The sequence below is a fragment of the Neolamprologus multifasciatus genome, chromosome 3 (genome assembly GCF_963576455.1).
Source record: "Neolamprologus multifasciatus chromosome 3, fNeoMul1.2, whole genome shotgun sequence".
NCBI lineage: Eukaryota > Metazoa > Chordata > Actinopteri > Cichliformes > Cichlidae > Neolamprologus > Neolamprologus multifasciatus.
In genome coordinates, this window is record NC_140441.1 from 1577337 (window position 1) to 1600507 (window position 23171).

Genomic DNA, 23171 nt, shown 5'->3' on the forward strand with positions numbered 1-23171 from the left:
CATATGCGTACCGAACCAAAAGCACTGTATCGAACGGTTCAATATCGATACGAGTATTGTTGCACCCCTATTAACAGCACATCACTGCATCACACACCAGGAAAGGCTGTGTGGTAAAGTCCTAAAAGTGGAGCATGTAATGATCACCGTAACGCAAACTGTAAATTTTATCTGAGCTAAAAGTTTAAATCACCATCAGTTTCAGTCTTTATGTGGGAAATAGATTCAGAGTTTCATTCCTCATCACACAGAGGTCCGCTGGCTGAGTTGGGATAAATGTTCTCAACAGAGTTTTTGAGCTCATCAAGGAAACCTGTCAGTTCATGGACATGTTTGATGCTGTGAAGGCGTTTCACGTGAAGCTGTCACTAATGCACCAGTGCAGCCTGCCTCACTTTCACTGTTGCAGTCATGTTGAACCAAGTCAGCTTTGCTGAGCTGCACCTGTGCAGATTCAGATGGAGCTGCAGTGTAATGATGCACTCAGGGAAAGTACGACACTGAACGGCCCGCACAGTTTATTAGCTCCACTCATGCAGCAACGCCCAGCTCCGTCTACATGCAGCTCCAACCTTGTGTTTGCTCTCATTTATTTTTTCTGGGGTTTTGGCAGCATGTTCATATTTCTAACTTGCATAATTTTCACAGGATATATTTTTATGAAGAGCAAAATATTTAAAGTTAAAGTTTATTTTTTTAAGTTTATTTAATCTGGAATAATATTCCTGTCTGTTTTTATTCACATTTATGTTTAAAAACATTGTTTTAGTGTGTTTAATAAATGTTTATCTTGTTTGGCCGGCGACCTAAAGCGTGTCTTGACCTTTGCCCCCTGTGCGATTGAGTTTGACACCCCTGACCTAGCACAATTGTTGGAACAACCACGGCAAAAGCTGGCTGAGAGGGTTTGGAATGAGCAGGCACAGGTGAACCAGCAGTCTCTGGCTGAGGTCTGGTTGCACAGAAAGCTCAGGCTGCTCAGCATACTCTGGATACTGACAGCAAAATGCTAGAAGAGTTATGGAATAATGGTTCCATAACTGGGAGAAGTGTATAAGAGAGCAACAGACTTTCCCAGTTCAGGTTTCTGCATAGAATACAGCATGCTGTTACTCCTCTCGCAAGATGAAATGAAACTTTACGCCTCTGCTGGGTCTCTGTCGTTTGATATTTCTCCTACAATACCTCAAGGTGCTCTGAATACTCTGACAGCTCTGCATAGGCAGGGGTTGACCTCAGCTGCTTGCTCTGGTGACTGAAAGGATGCCCTTACCCTATGAAAATGAAAAGTGTTGGAGTCTAATAAAAATAATCAGCCTCTGGGCAGTTGATAGTCTCTGATTGAATCTAACTTTTGTGTTGGAGTCCGTTCAGACAAGGTTCCTGAATCAATGCCAGATACAGGTTCAGCTGGCTCAGGAATACAAGACTTGAACTATGTCCTTATTGCAGCATTAATGAGCACAATAAAGCCAGCCTACTGATAAACATAAAGGCTGTTGAACAGATGGTTTGTTTTTTTGTGAGACGTAGAAAAGTACTGGCTTCAGCCAGTACTCCTCCCCCTTTTGTGAGTGTGGACGCTTCATCTCTTTGCTCTTTAAATGCTTTGCTTCTTTTATTGATTTTTATTGATTTTTATGCTGATTTTTCCCTTTTTTCTGTATGAGCTTACCTGCGATAGCTTCTGGACACTTATAGATCATTAGGACTAAAGTGTTCTTAACAGAAACAGCAACATTTTTACAGTTACCTTATCCTCAGCGCTCCGTGTGTCTGTGGCCTAGACACAGCTGAAGCCTGATTACAGCGTCTGGGCACCGAACAGCCTCAATAGCCTGGAAAGGTGCTAACCGCTAGGCTAACTAGCAACAAGATGCCTTCCCTCTCCACAGATGACTACCACAGCCTCCTGCAGAAGATTGCAGTACTGGAGACAAAAATTCATCGCTTAGAAGTAAACGTGGAGGTAAATGGACTGTGTGGAAATGAAACAACCTTGCCTTTGATTCAAAACAATGGCGATGAGCAAGCTAGTATACAGCTAAGGAGCACAGATAACATGACCAAGAAAGTAGACTTTGTGCACTATTATAAATCCTCAAGCGATAATCCCCCCTTGGACTGTCTTGGTGCAATACCAAGACATAAATCATGTCTCCTGGAAGGGGGAGGACGTATCACAGGCAGAGCACAGCGAGCTGAAATCTCTGAAACCGACTGGCCCTCACTTCCTACGAGACAGAGAAGCTCTTCTACCCCTGTATACGAGAGGAAACAGGACTGGACAACTGTGAATAGGAAGGTTAACAACAAACCTCCAAAACAACTGAATGTGAAACTGCAGAACAGATTTGCTCCACTATCAAAGGACCCTGGATCTATATCGGACAACCATCCATCTAAAAGTAGCGAAGTAAGGTCTGAAAATCTATTGAAAAGTAAAAGGCCACAGGGAAAGCTAAAGGCTAGGCCTGAAACTCTGATTGTGGGTGACTCTGCCGTAAAGGATGTACAAAGGATGTGCGGTAAGAACACTAAAGTCCTCTGCTTTCCTAAGGATATGGTCAACAACCTGAAGGAGAGAATTCTTCAAATTGCAGATGAATATCCAACTGTGACAAACATTGTTCTGCATACAGGGTCAAACGATGTGTCCAAACAACAGTCGGAGGTTCTGAAACGGGACTTTACTGGATTATTAAATACTGTAAACTCTCTGAATGCAGCTGTATTCATCAGTGGACCTGTACCGCCCGTCAGAAGAGGAGACGAGAGATTCAGCAGGTTGTTTGCACTGAATAAATGGCTCATATCAGCATGTACTGACCACTCAGTGCATTTTATCAACAACTTTAATATTTTTTGGGAACGCAGGCATCTGTTTAAAGCAAATGGATTTAATTTTAACAAGTCGGGGGTGAAACTGTTCACCTCCAACTTGTTTTATTCCATACGTCATCCATCTGTGCTTGGTGCCAAGGCTGAGATAAACGAGGAGTTATCTCATAAAGAGGAACAAACAGTACTCCAAGAACAGACAAAGCCCAGCAGAAACCTTGAGGAGGAGCTCCATCTGCCCCCACCCGGGAAGAGCCTCAGAAAGGAGAGACATCAGAGGCAAGAAGAGGGGTCCCTATTTGCCTCCAACTCTCTCAACAACACCAACGACCAGGACCAGGGACCACGATCTTCCCCAGTCCCCCAAACCCCTGACAGGCCATCACCCTCCCCCCCCTCCCTTTCTCCCTCCTCCCCACACCTGAAATTCACTGAGGAGATGATGGAGCGGGTCAATGCTGGGCTCAGATCTACCCCCCGGCCCAATCCCTTTTTGTCCCCCATAAACCCCCCACCAGAGCAGCCAAAGGTTCGCCATCGAGCCCCACCCTCAACAGAGCAATCGAAGTCACATTGCCCAGCCTCGCCCCCCTTAGTTCCTCCTTACCACCTTCATGCCCTGTCTCCGCAGTCTGATGTGTGATGTGTGGAGGGTCCGGGCTGCGAGGATTATGGCAGTGGTGACTTTTCCCAGGAGAAGCTGGGACCCTGTTTACTAGAAGGTTTTAAAATTTCCGTACTTTTAGGTGACAGAAGGAGACATGTGGCCTGGTCAAAACACAGAGAGCTGCACTCTAAAAGATCTTTAAATATAGTAAACATACCTTGTGTGCCACAGACTGCTCCCAAACACGAGGGGACAAGTAATGCCTCTAAAACACTTAAGCTGGCTTTATTAAATGTTAGATCTTTAGCTGGGAAAACATTTTTAATTAATGATTTAATCACTGAGCACAGCCTTGATTTTATGTTTTAACTGAAACTTGGTTGGACCAAAGTAACAGTGGAGCTGTTCTCATCGAGACGACCCCTCCTAACTACAGTTTTATCAGTGAGGCCAGGGTGAGCAGGAGAGGAGGAGGGGTTGCTGTCTTATTTAATGAATCATTTCAATGTAAGCAGCTGTCTCCTGGAAGTTTTCAGTCTTTTGAATATGTGGCTTTAGAGCTGAAGGCCCCATCCAAAGTTGTGTTTCTTAATGTTTACAGGCCTCCCAAATACTGCACAGACTTTTTTAATGATCTCAGTGAACTGCTGTCTGTGATCTGTGTTGATTTCGACTGTGTAATTATTGTTGGGGATTTTAACATCCATGTGGACAACCCTCAGGACAAAGGGACTAAAGACCTGAGTAACACTCTGGGCAACTTTGGGCTGACTCAGCATGTAACAGAGCCCACACATAATAGAGGACACACTCTTGACCTACTGATCTCCAAGGGCCTGAGCATTTCAAAGGTTACTGTGTCTGATGTGGGCCTGTCTGATCATTACTGTGTTTTCTTTGAAAGTAAAATCTCAGCCCACACAAATATATCAACAGCAGTGATCACAAAACGGTGTATAACTGAACACAGTAGTGAGATATTTAACCAGGTCTTCCCATTAACACCTGACCTGTCCAGAGGTTCAGTCAATGAGCTCGTCAATAGCTTCAATGCTAAAATGTTAAATGTAATGGATACAATTGCTCCCATTAAGGTGAAGGTTATCTCTGGAAGGAAAAAGTCTCCATGGAGAAACTCCACACTAGTGAAAAATGAAAAAAGAGAGTGTAGGAAAGCTGAGCGCAGATGGAGAAAAACAAACCTCCAGGTTCATTACGACATCTATAAAGAGAAACTTCACAATTATAATTTACAACTGAGGAGTGCAAGGAGGTCCTACTTCTCTGACATCATCACCAAAAACAGTCATAATGCTCGGGTCTTATTTTCTACAGTTGACAGGCTAACAAACCCTCCTGTGTCAGTGGCAGCTGAACTTCATTCGACCATGGCCTGCAATGACTTTGCCAAATTCTTCACAGAAAAAATCCAAAAGATTAGACAAGCAATTGGTACATCAACAGCAGATCCAGAATATGTACTGTGTCCACCAAAAAACTGTTTAAACACCATGAAACAGTTTCACCCGATTAACAGCAAAGACCTGGAGGACATCTTAAGTCAACTGAACTCCTCCTCTTGCTGTTTAGATGTCCTGCCAACAAGTTTTTTCAAAAAGGTCTCAAAGACTTTAGAGTCAGACCTGTTACAGATCGTCAATTTTTCTTTATTATCAGGTGTGTTTCCAGAATCACTAAAAACTGCTGTAATAAAACCTATACTAAAAAAGGACAATCTTGACAAGACACAAATGAACAACTACAGGCCGATCTCAAATCTTCCATTTTTAAGTAAGATCATTGAAAAAGCAGTTTCTCAACAGCTCAATTACTTCTTAAAACAGAATAACTGCTATGATGCCTTCCAGTCAGGTTTTAGACAGAACCACAGCACTGAAACCGCTCTGACCAAAGTGTTTAATGACATATGTCTGAATACAGACAGTGGAAAAATGTCAGTCTTAGTTTTACTGGATCTCAGTGCAGCATTTGATACAGTTGACCACAACATATTACTCAAACGACTGGAGAACTGGACAGGTCTTTCAGGAACTGTACTAAACTGGTTCAAAACATACTTAGAAAACAGGAAATACTTTGTATCAATAGGTAACTTCACATCTGAGCAGACAAGTATCACATGTGGAGTTCCCCAAGGTTCCATCCTGGGACCCCTTCTGTTTAACATTTACATGCTCCCACTGGCACAGATTATAAATAACAACAAAATAAACTACCATAGCTATGCAGATGACACACAAATATATATCACAATGTCACCAGGAGACCGAGGCCCTGTACAGGCTCTTGGTAAATGCATTGAGGAAATTAATGACTGGTTGTGCCACAATTTTCTCCAGCTAAACAAAAACAAAACTGAGGTAATAGTCTTTGGCGCCAAAGAAAAACGATTACAGGTCACCAGAGAACTTCAGTCTATACACCTAAAAACCACAAACCAGGCGAGAAATTTGGGTGTAGTGATGGATGCAGACCTAAACTTAGAAAAACACATCAAGACAATAACAAAATCAGCTTACTATCACCTCAAGAATATATCAAGGATAAAAGATCTGATGTCCCAACAGGACCTGGAAAAACTAGTCCATGCATTCATCTTTAGTAGGCTTGATTACTGTAACAGCATCTTTACAGGTCTACCTAAAAAATCAGTCAGACAACTACAGCTCATTCAGAACTCTGCTGCTCGAGTCCTCACTAAGACCAAAAAAGTGGACCACATCAGTCCAGCTCTGAGGTCTTTACACTGGCTGCCTGTCCGTCAGAGGATAGACTTTAAAGTTCTGATGCTGGTCTATAAAGCTCTGAATGGTTTAGGACCAAAATACATCAGTGACCTCCTGACCCAGTATGAACCTTCCAGATCCCTCAGGTCATCTGGATCCGGTCTTTTATCAGTTCCCAGAGTCAGAACCAGACACGGAGAAGCCGCATTCAGCTTTTATGCTCCTTATATCTGGAACAAACTCCCAGAAAGCCTCCGATCAGCTGAAACACTCAGTTTATTTAAATCCAGGTTGAAGACTCACCTGTTCTCAGCTGCATTTGAATAAAGCACCAAATCCACACTTAGGCTTAAATTTCAAAACTCACATTTTAACTACTGATTTTATCTACTGTTCTGATTTTATCTGTTTTGATTTTATATACTGTTTTGTTTGTTTGTTTGTTTGTTTGTTTGTTAATTAGTTAGTTTGTTTGCCTGTTTTAATCAATTTTAAATCATGATTTTTATTGTTTTTGTTTCTAATGTCTCTGTAAAGCACTTTGAATCACCTTGTTGTTGAATTGTGCTATACAAATAAACTTGCCTTGCCTTGCCTTGCCTTGCCTTCAGCGAACATGCTTCAAGGTGAAAGGTGAAGACGTGGGTCAGGCAGCCAGGAGAAGCGGTGTGCCCCAGCACCCCACGAGGACCACAGAAGAGTGGCTCGTATCCTTGGGTAAGCCCCCCCTGCTGATACAAGTGTCCTTCAACATGGAAAGTGCTGCTCGTTGCTACATAGAAACATTCTGGTCTGTTTGGTCCATTTCTTGGTCTTGGCTGCCCAGCTTGACCTTACCTTGGCCTCAGAAACATTTCAAGTCAGAGAGTACACGCCTGTCACATATACGCCTTTTACTAACACTCAACAATAGCCTTAAGTAATTCTATATATGTGAAGCTCTCAAATGTACACAAGGCTAGTAGGTCATCCTGAGTTCATCAATATGTGTTCATCTGTGTGTACAGTCTGTCTGTGTGTGTCTGTGGGAGGTTGTCTGTGTGTGAGGGTGAAAGGAGTTCATCCCAATAATGTTTGTTGACTGATATTTCTAAAAGCTCTTTATTCTCTCACCTCATCCACCTGTGAAGGAAGATGACTGAATTCCCCAGAGTTCGTTCTGTTGGACATTTATTTCCTTCTGTTGCTGCTCAGAGATCATCAGAATCTATAAAGGCCTAAACTAACCAGCTTTTCCAATGGGACATTATTTTCAGCTGAACTGAACAGAGTATAAGAGGACAAGAGAACACGAGTGTTTCTACAAATAGAAGTGACGCTCACATTGAAAACAAAGTTGTATAGAAAGATTTTCATGTGGAAAATTATTGCTATTATTGCCAAACAGCATCTCTTGTCTGGAGAACAGGACTCACTGAAATATTATCCAGAGCTTTTGCTGACACGACATGTTCCAAGTCAAAGTCAAGACAAAGTCAGCTTCATTGTCAGAAACCATGTGTGCAGATAATACACAGGAAGTGGAAACTACAGCCTGAGTGTCGCACTAACATAAAAACAACATGAAAGATAAAAAGATTCTGAATTTGAACGTTTGAAGAGAAATGAACAATCTATGATGTTCACTGTACATTCATTTAAATTGAGAGAGACGCCATAGCAACCAAAGACTCTGAAAAACACATTAGCAGAATTATGAATTGATTTGATGCCATTGAGTGAAATAATAAATTATTCTGTCTCAACAGAACTTTTCCTGCTTTCCTCAGCTCCTCCCACTCTCTATGTTCAGTCGTACTCACTGCCCATTATCCCAACTACTGAGGAAAGAGACATAATTCCTGTAATTAGAAGGATGTGATCTCATAGTGTGGCTGTGGTTCAGAAGGTAGCACATCTACTATTCAGACGGTTGCAGTCTGCATGCCAAATATCCTCGGGCAAGATGCTAAGCCCAGGTTGTTCTCCACAGTCCACTGTAGTGTGAATGTGATAGAAAGCACTTAAAGCTTGTGCCATTAATGAGGCATGTTGTATAGAGTGGTGTGAGTGCTCAGGCAGAGTATAAACAAGCTGAATGAGAAACACTCAACTTCCACAAAATGACTTCTACATAATTAACTCTAAAATTCAGAAGCTATATTTGAATTCTGCACTTATCTTCTAATCTCTCTGCACTTATTTAAACATCCACGTTTTCAAAAATCTGTGATAACCTTAATTGTTTTAATAATATATGTGGATTAGCTCTCCATTGTGTAGCCCCTTTAAATACAGCTTATTTCCTTCCTCTTGGATGCAGGATTATATTCATTGACTGTAGAAAAGCTGAATGTGGAAAAATACCTTATTAACCTTCAACTGACTAAATGCTGCAGGAACATCTTACTGGCTCTATTAGCAATGATAAGCACTACACGCACATCCTTGACTGCTTTGTCGAGGAGGGAGTGACAAAGCCGTCCTTCGGTGTAACCCTACCTCAGAAAAGAAGCTCCACAAATATTTGCGTACTCACACTCATGCTTGATATCTTACTCACTGTCTCGCTGTCTGATGATCAGTGTGTCAACGTTTTAAAATTCTTTCCCAGGTTGTGCATCAAGGTGAGCCTGACTCTATGTGGCTGCTACTCCTCAGATAATATCTGATGTTTAGATATTTATGATGTTTGTGCTTAAATGGTTTCATTTCATATTTTTAAAAAAGCAAAATAGAGTAGAAAGCTTTTTGTTCAGGCTCATTAAAAGCAGAAGAAAATCCAGATCTGTGGTGTAATGCACACACGGCTTCATTCCTTAAGCTGCAGAACAAAGGAGAGAATAAAAATGCAGACAATTAGCGTCTGAGCCAATCACGTTCATCTGTAATCAGACATATGGATTACAAACTGAGTTACAGGTGAACTGTTAGTTTGTTTCAGTGCTGGGATGATAACAGATCATGATAACAGATGGAGATCAGCATCATTCATATCAAAACAGAATTTTCTCGCACACAGACAGTGAGAGCAATCATGACGATCACAACAAAAGGAGTTTATCGAAGCAGCCGCTCAAAGAGAGAAAAGGAGGTTCATCTTTTCTGTCAGCTTCTCACACACAGCAATGACTTCTGAACTTCATGACTTCTGAACATTGATTTATGTCATTAGAAGAGACCGAGATGCAGGAGTTAAACACGACTACAGCACTTTTCAATTTTTAATGCAGTTTTATGGCCACTTCACATAATAAGATATGATTGACTCTGTGTACTGGAACATGAGAACGTTTTCAAAGCCACCGTATCAGTTAAAGAACCACCTCTCCATCTGCTACCAACTCCTATTAAACCAACACAGCTCAATGTCATCACATTAACTAATAACTGAGGACTCTGCTGTACGACTGATCTGTTTGAAACGTCTCGTTATATTTCCAGTGTTTCTGTTGCTTTATCCCACAAGTAGTCAGTAGGTATGCAGATTTGAACTGTGTGACAGTTCAGTGTAAACTGTTCTTTCAACGTCATGTTGAAACTTCAAAGAGAGAGCATCAGTTAAAAGATTCAGATTAGAGATCTCTGCTGCCACCTGCTGATGAAAATGCTTTGTTCTCCACAAAAAAGTCAAGTTGTTACGGAAGCGTAGAGCTGCCACCCAGGCAAAACAAAAATACAAGTGTATCACGTTATAACGTGAAACGTTTATTGTTCTAACAAGATACTTTTCACGTTTGTACAATATACTATCACGTTTGTACAATATACTTTTCACGTTTGTACAATATACCTTTCACGTTTGAACAACATAATATCACGTTCGTACAATATAATTATCACGTTCGTACAATATAATTATCACGTTCGTACAATATAATTATCACGTTCGTACAATATAATTATCACGTTCGTACAATATAAATATTATATTGTACGAACGTGATAATTATATTGTTTGAACAATAAAGTTTTCACGTTATACCATATATTTTATTGTTCGAGCATGATATATTGCCGTAAAACTACGGAAGCGTAAAACATAGTGAAGTGGGTGACAGTGCAGATCAAAGTGCGAGAAAATGGCTCGTTTATTGGAATTAATTAAGTTCTATTTTATGCTTGGATTGAGGCATGGGGAGATTTTGCTGTTTTTGAGCAGTTTGGACAGTATTGTGATAAGCATGCGGACACTTAGAAGAAACCTAAAACGCATGGGACTGTACAGGAGAAAGAATGAGTCCGATCCGATTGAGGTGGCACGATTTCTTATTGATCAACTGGAGGGACACGGGAGGCTCCATGGATACAAACTACACCACCTGAACTGCATTCAGGCAGGTTATGTTGTCACGCAGAGTACTGTGAGACATTTACTGAAATATCTTGACCCTTACGGTGTTGAGCAACGACGCAGAAATCGCCTAATGCGACGCACGTATGTAAATCCTGGACCAAATTTCATGTGGCATGTTGACTCCTATGACAAACTGAAGCCTTTTGGAATCTGTATAAATGGAGCTATTGATGGCTTTTCGAGAGTTATGATTTGGCTTCATGCCTATTCAACAAACAATGATCCCAAAGTCATTGCTGGATATTTCATAGCAGAAGTTGAAAAGAGGATGGGAACACCTGCTAGGATTCGCTCTGATTTGGGAACAGAAAATGTCATAATCGCCGAGATGCAACGATTCTTGCGCTGGACTATGGATCCGAACGTCAGAAACTGTTTTATTACTGGATCCAGCAATCACAATCAGCGTATTGAAGGCTGGTGGGCCTTTCTGAGATGACATCATGCTCAGCACTGGATAAATCGTCTCCAGGAACTAAAAGACCATGACTGCTTTTCTGGATGTTTTTTGGACAAGCAGCTCATATTGTTTACGTGCCTGAACGTCATCGAGGTATGTAACCATGTTTATATTCTTTTAATGAGTCATTGTGTGTGTGTGTGTGTGTGTGTGTGTGTGTGTGTGTGTGTGTTAGAGAGAAAGAGAGACACGGAGAGAGAATAAAAAGTTTGCTTTAACACCCACCATGCACCGTCCCTATTATCACTGCGTTCAGGATATGAAAAAATGCATATTTCACTGACCAGAAACATAAAATCACACTGTCTAAAACAATTCACGTTTAATAATTACTTTAAATTTTACACAGTATCACGTGTCTACCACTGTTATTCTTGTTGTTGAGTATTTTTGATAAACTCTGTTTTTCTGACTGTCACTGTGTGGTGCTTTTGATTGATTGATTGTACTTTATTCATCCCGAGGGAAATTGGGTTAAGGCTGCCAGCCGTGCCAGCGCCGTTTTGGGTAACATGTTGAGCCAAGAGAAATGTGTTCTTTTACTGATATGAGATTTTTAATTTTTAATATTTAATAGGAGGAGCTGCAGCAAGTTGCACATATGTGGAACACCCACATAATACGCAGAAGCAGAAATGCAGTTGCTCCAAGTGGACGTCTGATTCTCATGTACACCATCCCTCATCTCTTTGGAGGACAGGATCATCTGAAAGAGGTTTCTCGGGAGGCAGTGGATGCTTGTAAGCAAGAATGTCAACAGAGAGGACCTTATACCTGTGATGAAACCGTTTTCAGCTTGTGTTGCCTCATAATGTCAGAGAACTTCTTACTTCCACCAAGCACAGCAGATGAATCCATTGAACTGTATCTCTTCCTGAGAACCTATATACTGAAGGACTTATAAACCTAAATATAATTGGGCTTTGGGAATTTTTATGCACATATTTTTTGGTACAATGTTTTATTTGTGCAATAAACAATAGAAAAGACAATCATTATTATTTTGTTTGGATTTTCGGTTGAAGATAGTAGCAAGCAAGCATGTCTAAATTTATTTAACCAAATCTGCGTACTCCAGTGAAGAATCAAAATTAAAGCAGGTCCTTGTATTTGTATTGCTTTTCTTTTTTTAAATATTTTGACTGAGGCATTTATGCAAAAAACAGGCGTTTGCTTCCCATCTAAAGAAAACATCTGACACCTGTTTATTAATTGAAATGAGAACATTGAAGTAAATGCTTGAATACGCAAAATGTTTTAAAAATAAATCAGTAGAAAGACTTGCATTGAATAATCTCAACCTTTTGGCATTTCCAATTATTTTTTAACTGAATTTCTATTATATCTGATTTCTGTTTTAAGACTGTCGAAAAAACATTTTTTAAACTGCTGATCCTATACATTCTCATTCATGAAATATTGTTTTCAATTTTACTGAACACACTGTGCAACTGCTATTCATCCACGAACAGTTTCTTGTAAACTGGTAAATGTAAAAATTCTGCATTATTTAATAATTAACAAACACTGTTAGATGTTAGCCTCCCTTTTATTTGTGTTCAAGGACAAGAAAACACAGACTCTTGATAAACACTACAAAACTTAACTTATGTGTCTTTTATTCCAGTCAACTATTGCATCAAACACATTGCCTTCCAAAGTTATTCCCTTTAAATATGTTCTAAACAAATGACTGGTGGAAAGGTAAAAAAAAAATATACTTGAAAATAATTAATATTAAGTCTTTTGAATTATTACTAAACAAAACATCCCCTCTAGCAGACATGTTGTATCCTACAAAACTGTACCACAGACCTGTGGAAAAGGACCTTGACACATGATAGATAGAACTAATAATAAGCATAGTTCACCTCTTGCTGCTAACCATATGAACTTATTAAACATAATTATTTAACATTTAAACTAGTAAAACTTTTAAGTATGAAATTTTAAACTGAAATTTACATTTTTCATGGTGGAAACAAATTGATGTTATCCACAATTTTTTGAAAATAAATTCAAATATCCCTGAAATTTAAGCTCTTTCTTTTTTTAGACAATGATGTGTTCCCTGTTTGTGGGTTTAACAAACTTTAGAGCTTCATAGCCAGTCATTGTTAGTGCAAACCTTTCATTCTTGGTTTAAACATGATGGACTTTAATCAAGCTATGCTGAACTCATAAGAGCTTTTAGCAGCCAAAACATTGTCCAGTTCATTTCGTAGTTCTGGGTAGGACGTGTATGTCCATGGTAGTTCCAGAAGAGGGCCGCATGTGTGTGCCACAGGTCGTCGTGCCAGTCCATCCACAGGCGTGAACAGTACCTCAACCTTGTCAACACAGATGACATCTGACCCAGTAAGAAACCTGAACATCCTTCTTAGCCCTGTATCGTCAAGTCCTCTGATGTACTGGTGCAGAAATCTGAAGCTTTGCTTCTCTGCTTGAGTGGTGGGAGAGGCAGTAAGCAACTTCAAAAGCTTTCTCGTTGTTGGCTTTTTATCTTCATACATTTGTAGGACATCTTGTGGGCTTTGAAAAGCTTCTTTTAGGAAGTGGCTTGCAACTAAGGACATTTTCTCTGCGGCATATGCTGGTTTTTGGATTAATTGTTTGTGTGCGACTTTCAGAAGAAGGCCTTTTAAGTTCTCTTTGGTTGGAAGCACTGATACATCCAGGCGATCCATGAGATCCAGCACTTCATCCCTGTCTTCATCTGAAAGATCTTCTTTTAGTGCCCTTGTTATCAGATCTCTATCTGATTGACTTAGGTAAAAGAGAAGACTTTCAAACAGCAGATCATCTGATACTTGATTCTCACCTAAGATGAGTGCCACTGTGAAAACAGGAGCAAGGCGACAAGGGAAATATCCATGGTCTTGAAATCCCTTCAGTAAAATTCTACCCATGGATTTCCACTCTTCTTCCTGCCATTTGGGAGACAGTGATGGCACTCTGAACTCCTCTCCTTCAGCTGTGTTGTCCACAAACTCTGACCAAAATGCAGCATACACATCTCTTGATACACCATCTGCATCAGCTCCTCTTTCATCAATGTAGGTGTATTTTAGAGGGTGTATGAGGAGTGCTGGATCTTTGAACTGGCTGATCATCTCCTCCAGAATAGTAACCCTGTGAAGTTTGATGGTAACACAGACAACATCATATGATCCTGCAGAGCTTATTGCTTCATTGCTTATAGATGTATCTGGACTACTGACTGCTGTGTTTGTTGGAGGAAGTGTAATGGATGTGATGACCAGATCATCTTCCTCAAACTGCAGGAATGGTTCATCTATTACAGTGTCATCAAGTTGACAAGGCAGAGGCTCTCCAAGGTAGGGTCCAATCATTACCTCAGATGTGTCTAATAATACATCTTCATCAGCATTCCTAGATTCTGATGATGAGATCACAACAGTGTGGGAAGCTTCTTCATCTCCTTGATGTGAGTCAGTCAGTTGTGTAACATTGTTTACATGTGTTTTCCCTTTATCATAAACTTCTTCATCATCTTCATCATTGGAAAATCTTCTTGTGCACAAGTAAAATCTCAACATTCCCATTTTAAGTGCTGAGTAGAGTTCTCCAACTGTGACATCTTCATCAAATACGGCCTCTTCCTGATAGTCTAATATGTTATGACTGAACACCTCCCATCTTCCAAATTTGCTTTTTCCACTTGGAAAGAAAAGATCTTTAGCATACTGTAATATGTCAGCTTTTTTGGAGTCTTTGGGCACATCAAAGGTCCTTGTTCCTCCTCCTCTGCGCTTTCTCACTTGCTTACCTTCATGGATTCACCCTAACTCAATTTTTCGAGTCTTTTTCTCAGCCCATTTGTTGTTTTTTGCATATGTTCTTTTTCTCTTAGAAACAAATGCCTCCTCGTGATCAGGTTTCTTCTCATTTTCATTGATTCCCATCTTTTCCTTCAATTTTTCAAGCAATGAGTTTTTTCTTGATTCCTTAGTACTTGCACCACTGTTTTCCAAGCAGAACCGCCTGGCAGCTATCCGATCACCATATGTTGGGATGTAACCAGACAAGGTCTTGTCATCCATGAAATCAATCACTGTGGCATCAATCTGTAATAACAGAGATATTTATTACTATACAGAAGTACAAGGTATACCTGCTGCCACACCACATGAGGTACCTCACTAAAAAAATGTATGTACATTTCACATGTGTTTTGATAATTGTCTGTTATTATTTTAGTGGCAGCCATCAATATTTAGCATTTATTCTTTTCATCTCTCTATGCCAGCAACATTAATGAGATTATCTAACATGTTATTAATAGAAATATTACAGTATATACACCGCCCACTTTTGAAAAAGTAAATTAGTATTCACGTATCTTTCAGTTGCACAGAGCACAAAGGGTTGAACTCACTGGTTTTTTAAATTGAAGCCAAATATCAATATAAACACAGTTTAATTCATTTGTTTTTAGATAAACAAGGAAACATAGTGCATCACATAATATAGCGATATATTTAAGAAACCTGGAATCTGCATATGGGTTAAGTAGTAACATGTGGTCATACAACGACCCAGTTTTATACAGCGGGTTAATTTGTTTTACATTCTCCATTCCATATAGATCCACACTAATGCAGCTTACCGTTACGTCCTTACGCAGTCAAAGCGAGAGAAGCGAAAACCGCTGTGGTTGCTAACTTAGCAATATGTCATATTTTTAGACGCTGTAACTTCGTAAAAAGCGAGTTTTACAAATTTCCCCCTCACGAGTGCACTTACGCGTTCTTGTAGCATTCGTAAGAGACAGTCCTCAGGTACACCACGATTCCGAAGAAATCTCAGAAGTGGGCTATCAGTGTTTGTGTCCATGTTGAAAGCAGGGCATTCAAAGTTAAGTGCCAGTTCTGAAGAGCGTGAGCTCTCCACACCTACCATGGATTTGGGTTTCCGAACGCAACACGTTTTACGTTCTTACAATAAAAATGTTATTGTAATGGTATTTTTTATAACGTTTGTACAATATATGATCACGTTCGTACAATATAATATTTATATTGTACGAACGTGATAATTATATTGTACGAACGTGATAATTATATTGTACGAACGTGATAATTATATTGTACGAACGTGATAATTATATTGTACGAACGTGATATTATGTTGTTCAAACGTGAAAGGTATATTGTACAAACGTGAAAAGTATATTGTACAAACGTGATAGTATATTGTACAAACGTGATAGTATATTGTACAAACGTGAAAAGTATCTTGTTAGAACAATAAACGTTTCACGTTATAACGTGATACACTTGTATTTGTCTTTTGCCTGGGTGGCAGCTCTACGCTTCCGTAAGTTGTGGCTGTGACTCAGTTCTTCCAGGTGATAAAGTCTTTTTAGTTTCTTTAATTGGTGCTTCTATATACATTTTCAAAGAAGTAAATATGAATAATTCATTTTGGGGTTCTGTCATATTTATTATTTGGGACTCTGCTACATTAAACATGGCCAAATATTCAAAATGTGTGTTTTTAAACTAGCTCATCTCAGGAAATCCAGCTCTGACTAGAAGAGCGGAAGTGCAACCCCCCCACCAAATTCAACACTGTGGACCTCCAGACATCCTTTTAAAGCTCTTGTCAATTCCTTTCTCATTCAGTGTGACTGCTTTTGCAAGGCTGGTCTTAAAGCTTGTGTCTGAGGAGAGGATGGTTACTTCTGAAACATTAATGCAACAACACACTGCACTTGAGCTTTTTCTGGATGGATCAGAAGATTTGTTCACTTTGCCTTCATGTGAGCAAAGCTCCGTTAAATTTATTCTGAAGTTAGTCTCATGATTTTTAAACAGGGAGTCATCAGGATTCGTTTTTGTGTATCCTGTTGTTTGAACACTTGTTTCAAAATCTCATGTGGTCCAGAGCCTGCTGAGGTTCACTGTGAGAGGATGTGGAAGCTTTCTTAGTGGGAAAAGCACAAGCAGAGGTGCTGAAGCTCTTCAGATCAAACTGACATTATTGTTATTTCATCATGACTGGCTCCAGCTGAATACCCACCCAGGTGTTCTGGTGCCAGAAATGGAGTCTCCACTGAAGGCTGAAGATGTCAGATCTCTACACCTTGACATTGATCACACAGTAATGACGGCCTCAGGTGATCAGGAGAAACTCACCTGGATTTCCTTTTTCCACAGCAGACTGAGAGCTTCAGGTGGACCCTGAAGGAGGTCTCAGACACAGGTGGTAAAAGTACACACAGTGTGTACTGAAGTAGAAGTACTACTGTTAAAAATACTCCAAGTACTAATTCAACCTCTTTACTCAAGTAAAAGTAAAAAGTCCTGGCTGTGAAATGAGAGTAAAAAGAGCTGATTGAAGAACATTTCTAACACATGTGTTTATACAAAGCTAACTGAACCATGTGCTGCATCAACGTGATAATAAAATAATATTAATCACTTTATTTCTAATAAATATTCCCAGCTTGAATCAGACAAGTTGAACATGAGCAGAGAAAAAGAAGAAAATCCAAATATTCCTGTGTTCAGCAGCTCTGGATTAGGGGGCAGCATTGTGCTATGCTGGCCTTTGGCCTGCCGGAAATGATTAGAAGAAGAAGAAGCGTTGCCATGCTACTAGCTAACACGCGCCAGCATGGAGAAGGACGGACCTTTGGGCGGAAAGTTTTACTTTAAGAAGTTGCCTAACGGCGTGCTGGACAAAACGAGAGTAACGTGCACAATCTGCAAAGCTGAATTCAGGTACCACAGAAGCAATTCGTCTCTGGGGTATCACCTGAGAGCGAAGCACCCGGCTGAATCGCAGGACTATCGTGGGCTAAAAACAGAAGAAGTGAGTGAAAAGTTAACCAGCGCCTTGGTTGCTTGGATAGCTAAAAGCTGCCGACCAGTTACCATGGTAGAAGACGACGGACTGAAGGAAGTCCTTCGCGCTGCATCGGGAGATATGTGCTACAATCCGCCCTCCGCAGAAACCATTGTGTCGAGACTGCACGCTGCGTATGAGGACCAGAGGGCTCAGCGGCACACCAAGCTTCTGGGAGCGATGAACGTCGCCCTCACCGGGGACCACTGGACGTCGGTGGACAACGATAACTACTGCGCCGTCACAGCGCACTTTATTGATAACGACTGGACTCTACAGTCGTTTGCACTGGCAGTGAGTAAAACTGAAGAGAGACACTACGCTGACCATTTTCTGAGTGTTGCAAACGAGTGGAAAATCGGGGACAAGCTAACCACGCTCGGCACCGACGGCGCGTGGCTGTACGGTAACATGGTCGACGTGGCCAGCCTGCTTCCATCTGAACACATGCCCTGCACGGCCCACATTCTGCACAGTGCGATCACAGCTGCTCTGAACGACAGCGGCTTTGAAAGAGTTCTGGCCAAATGTCGCGAGATTGTTGGACACTTTGAGGAAAGTCCAGCGAACGCTCAGGAATTAAATGCACAGCAAGCTGCACATGGACACAACACGGAAGCACTTGTTCAGGATGCTCAGACAAGATGGAACTCCACCCTGGAGATGATCAAGCAGATCCAGAGAAACAAATCCGCGCTCACCTCCATCCTGACTGAAAACAGCACGGTGACCATGCTGACTGACCAGGAGCTTGACAGACTGCAGAAGCTGGAGGAACTACTCGAACCTTGCAGGTAACTCATCCTGTTTCTTGTTTGTGTGTCTTCAAGAACGCTCCTGTGTGTTTTCACGTGTGGTATTTGTGTTTGTGTCTGTACGATTGTGTTTTAGCCCAGTTGCCTGTGTAGTGTTTGGGCTGAGATCAGGGTGGTGCAGTGGTTAGAGCTGTGTCCTCGATGAATGAAGGTTCGGGATTCAAACTTCCTGGTTGGGATTCTGTGCAGTTTGTATTTTCTCCCACAATTCAAATATGTGCTTGTGATCTTAATGAAATGATGTTGATTGACACGATTAATGTGATATTAATAGGTGATTATAGACGGGGTTTTAAAGGTTTTCTGTCTCTGTGTTAGCCCTACAACACACGGGAAACCTTTGCAGGGTGAACCTCTCTCCCCTCCCACCCCAGCTCTTGCTTCTATTTTCCAACCCACAGCACACAGTACTAACAGTGAGTGAGATAACTGCAATACTTCACTTTTCAATTAGTATCCAAGGCTCGCAAAATTTCAAAATCTCTGGTAGCCCTTCGGGCAGGCTTTCTTCAGTTTTTGGTAGCCCAAAATAAATTTAAGTAGCCAGAATAAAAAAGAAAGCTTTTCCTTTATTGTACTTTAAAGTATAATATTGTAACGGAAACAAAAATTAATCAAAAAATCGTTAAAATACAAATCACAACAACTGTCTAGAAATTACAACCATCAACTCAAATACTTGGTTCAAATTGAACAGAAATTTCTATGAACTTGTAAGAACTGTGAGCATGAATCAGTCTGTCAGATCCTGAATCTGAAATCTCCACTGACGTCACGGGTAAGAGGTGGAACCAAGATCGAGGCCATTTGCTTTTTGAAGTTTGCAAAGACTGCTAAATTTTGCCAGAGAGATTTCACTTCGCGTTTGAATAGTAAGCTAACGATTGATAAGTCGATGTCAGAGGAATTGGTGCGCAAGTAATCGTCACTCACCAATCAGTGCTGCCGCTCCCTATACACCTTTCCGATCGCAAAATGAAAGTGAAAGTAAAAAAACAAGCGCAAATTCAAACGCGATTTCAATATGTCATACATTGACAGTGGCTCATCGACGCCAATGACATAATTACTCAGCTACATTGGCGAAAGAATGCAAAAGCATAGACATATATTTTTCTTCCTCTGACAGCCCGACGGGCAGGGCAGAGATAGATTTTGGTAGCCCGACTGGAAAAATTGCTAGCCCCGGGACGTCGGGCTAGCGATTTTGCGAGCCCTGGTATCACTTACTGACAAATTGTGGTATTTGTGTTTGTCTCTGTGCGATTAGTAGAAAACACTTGTTCTTTCTATTGCAGGTATGTGACCGAACTGCTGGGGGGAGAGCGCTATGTCTGCTGTTCCATGGTGCTGCCAGCCTTGCGTCATTTGTTCTGGGTCATGGAGCCCTTGGAGGATGACCCAGTCTACGTTGTGAAGTTTAAGATGGTTTTTACCACAGACCTAGCTCAGCGGAGGGCCACCAGCAATCTCACATGGCTGAAGATCGCTACTGCCCTTGATCCCAGGTTTAAAGACCTCAAGTGTCTTCCCAAAGATGAAAGAAGAGAGGTGTGGACTCTGGTACACGACCTTCTGATGGCAGAGACACAAGCACAGCAACCATCTGTCCAGATAAAAGAGGAACTGTCACCAAAGAAGAGCAAGATGTCCATCTTCCTCCTGGGTTCTTCAGATTCAGATACAGAGGAGGAGGAAGACTCCATCGGCCGCTGTCTGGAGCGGTACAAAGCAGAGCCCAAAGCGGGCGCAGGGGAGTGTCCTCTACAATGGTGGTTAAGAGAGAAGGGGCGCATGCCAGGCTGGCACCTATTGCACGCAAGTACCTGTCAACCCCTGCAACCACGGTGCCCTGTGAGAGCTTATTCTCACTCTCAGGTGACGTCACTCAAAACAAGCGTGCGTCTTTGTCCTCAGAAGAGGTAAACAGGATAGTCTGCCTCAGCAACTGGCTGAGCGCACAGAAGGACTGAGCCGAGTCTTTGGAGGGAAAAACGCTCAACACAGTTTTGTTTTAAATATTGACTTTTGTCCCTTTTTCAAATTCAGCTGGCATGAAGATGTTACACATTTTGTTTTTTACATTTCTATCATTGTTAGGTTTCAGTATTATTTCCTATCAGCAGATGCTAGAAAGATGTCTTTAATCTGAGTCGTGCTGATCCTGAACACTATTAAACTTCTCTCAATTTAAGCTTTCTTTGTGTTTATTCTGTATTAACTTCATTAACTCAGCATTAAAGGGTTTCGCCTTTCATCCTTGTTCAGAAGCAGGATGGAGGATTTTTAATCTTTTATATTATAGCCAGGAAATCATCCTAATAGCTCTATTTGTTGCATGAATTTTGGTGTCTTAACAGACAGCCTAGTCAGAAAAGGTCAGGTCATCATCTTACAGGGTTAGACACCAAATAGGTCAGTTATTGTTATCGTCAGAATAAATAGCATAGGAGATGGCTAATGTGACGGGTTTGGAAAATATTGTTTGTTACAAAGGTTGAACCCATCTGAGAAAATGATCTCCAAATCCTAACTTGGGAGAACGTTACCTAAATCTGACTGGTCTATCCTGTCCAAGGCCTGACAAGCCTATATCAGAACCCTTCTTATATTGTGAAACCCTTGATGCTTTGGTACAACGCTAACTAAATGTGCGATCCAAGGGTCTAATAGAAGTATTTTAGTGTCCACCCCCATCAGAGTCATTGGTCTGAGTGATGAGCGCTCTGCAGGAGGTTTACCAGGTAAACTCATCACCTGTCTCAGTGGGTGGAGAGCCTCACTTTGATATGCTTCTTCATGCATGTTAAAAAGTGAAATTATTCATTTTTCTTGGACAGTTTTGTAAAATTCAATCAGAAGCCCCTCCCCTTACCACTGTTAATGCTCTGATAGTCTGGGGTACCTTAGTGTCTATGACTGAATGTGATCTAAGGTTCCTGCTCTGAAGCTTGGGCATGTTCCGATTTATAAACATTTTCATAAAATTCTCTAAAACTGTCATAAATGTCACATGGATCCACTGTTACATTCCCTGAAGACGTCTTTGTGCTGTTAAAGACTGCATTTCCTTAACTCCATGCTAAGGGCCTTCCCACTTTCTCCCATCGATCATAATAAGATCGCCACTTACTTTTTGTTGCCGTATCAGAAGATAATTGATTATATTCACTTCTCAAACAGTTTAATTCGTCGCTAATATTTAAGTCTAATTCCAAAGATTTAATCAGTTTATTCCATTTTTTTGCTGTTTGTACTCGTAAAGCCGAGGACTTCACCTCTAATATATGCTTTGAATCCTTCCATCTCACTGAGGCGCAGGTTTGGGTTGTTAAGGATAAACTTTTGTTATCATACTGACTCGAATGACAACATCATTCTGTTTTATCGGGGTTTTGTTGATACATAATATAAACAGTGATTAATTGTCCGGTTTTGGCTTCATATCTGAGCCTGTTGATCTATACTCAGGTTTAGAGCACAGTTAGAGTCCATGTATATGAAGCCCCTGCAAAGTGGATAAATGTAGGTTTATTTGATGTGTTTTGAGTAAACAATAAATGGAGAAAGGAAACCACGTTACCATGGCAGCCGTATCTTCGTTGTAGTGGAGGATCGTTATCGTCTGCCATGGATTACACTGAAAACTGCAGCGAACACTTTTCTGATGATGTTGAACTCGGCTCGCTGCGATGGAGTTTCTTTCCATCGTGCTCGATGTTGTTTTGTGGAGCGGAAAACAAAAAACTCCCAATCTTGGAAGTTCAGGGATGGGATGGTTTGGCTCAGTTTCCCTACCACTGTATTTTATGAGTGTGATGAACTTGTGGAAGCTATAAAGTGATTTATTTTCAAATGTAACCTGAATTGTTTTGAATCAACAGACTGGGGGTCGTGGTTGAGCTCCGACGGCCTGACTTCACCCCTCCAGTGGACACAGCCACACAGTACCAGCTCTTATTAAATCCATCCACCAACACTAACCTGATCTAGTTTACTCACATCCAGCTGATCCTCAGATCACAGCTGGCGACTCACAACAGCTGCCCTGCTGTAGCCACAGTTTCCCTCCTGGTCTCCTGCTCCCTCTAGTGGTCACTCAGTGGTGCTGAATGACGCCAGAACACTGACGGTTTCCACAGCCAGGCATATATAAATAAATAAATGTCCATCAGGGAGGGGGGAGGGCAGCCCATGGTCTTCTGTGCTGCCTTGACTACACTCTGAAGCCTCGCTCTATCAAGTATCTGGTGGATCCGAGCACAGACACTGTTGGCTCGTGTTCTCCAGCTGAGATCCAGATGAACTCCCAGGTATTTGAAGGAGTTAATTTGCCAGATGTCTTGGCCGCGTGTTATCTTCTTTTCTCCTCCCTGTTTAGGATTTGTGTGACTGCAGTGAAAGTGCCTCCATCCGTCACTGATCCAGCTGAATATGAAGCATCACCTCAGAGAAGAAAACGGCCCCATGATCAGACTGAGCAGTCGAGGCT

At 41.1% G+C, this 23171-nt stretch overlaps 1 protein-coding gene and 2 pseudogenes across 2 annotated transcripts; 2 read left to right on the plus strand and 1 right to left on the minus strand.

Moving 5' to 3' along the window:
- Window positions 1-1553: 1553 nt before the first annotated feature.
- LOC146520989 (uncharacterized) lies at window positions 1554-5681 on the plus strand. Its single transcript, XM_085154417.1, has one exon. The coding sequence runs from the start codon at window positions 1877-1879 to the stop codon at window positions 3482-3484; it is 1608 nt and encodes a 535-aa protein (XP_085010543.1). The 5' UTR covers window positions 1554-1876; the 3' UTR covers window positions 3485-5681.
- A 7357-nt stretch (window positions 5682-13038) lies between these two features.
- Window positions 13039-16027, minus strand: LOC146520990 (uncharacterized; annotated as a pseudogene).
- Window positions 16028-17538: 1511 nt separating this feature from the next.
- On the plus strand, window positions 17539-23164 carry LOC146520991 (E3 SUMO-protein ligase ZBED1-like; annotated as a pseudogene). Its single transcript, XR_014873133.1, has 2 exons — window positions 17539-18658; window positions 19978-23164. The product of XR_014873133.1 is annotated as an E3 SUMO-protein ligase ZBED1-like (transcript).
- Window positions 23165-23171: the final 7 nt, after the last annotated feature.

Bases quoted from the DNA above. Each gene is read 5' to 3' on its own strand.
- LOC146520989 (XM_085154417.1), top strand. From the start codon at position 1,877: ATGCCTTCCCTCTCCACAGATGACTACCACAGCCTCCTGCAGAAGATT.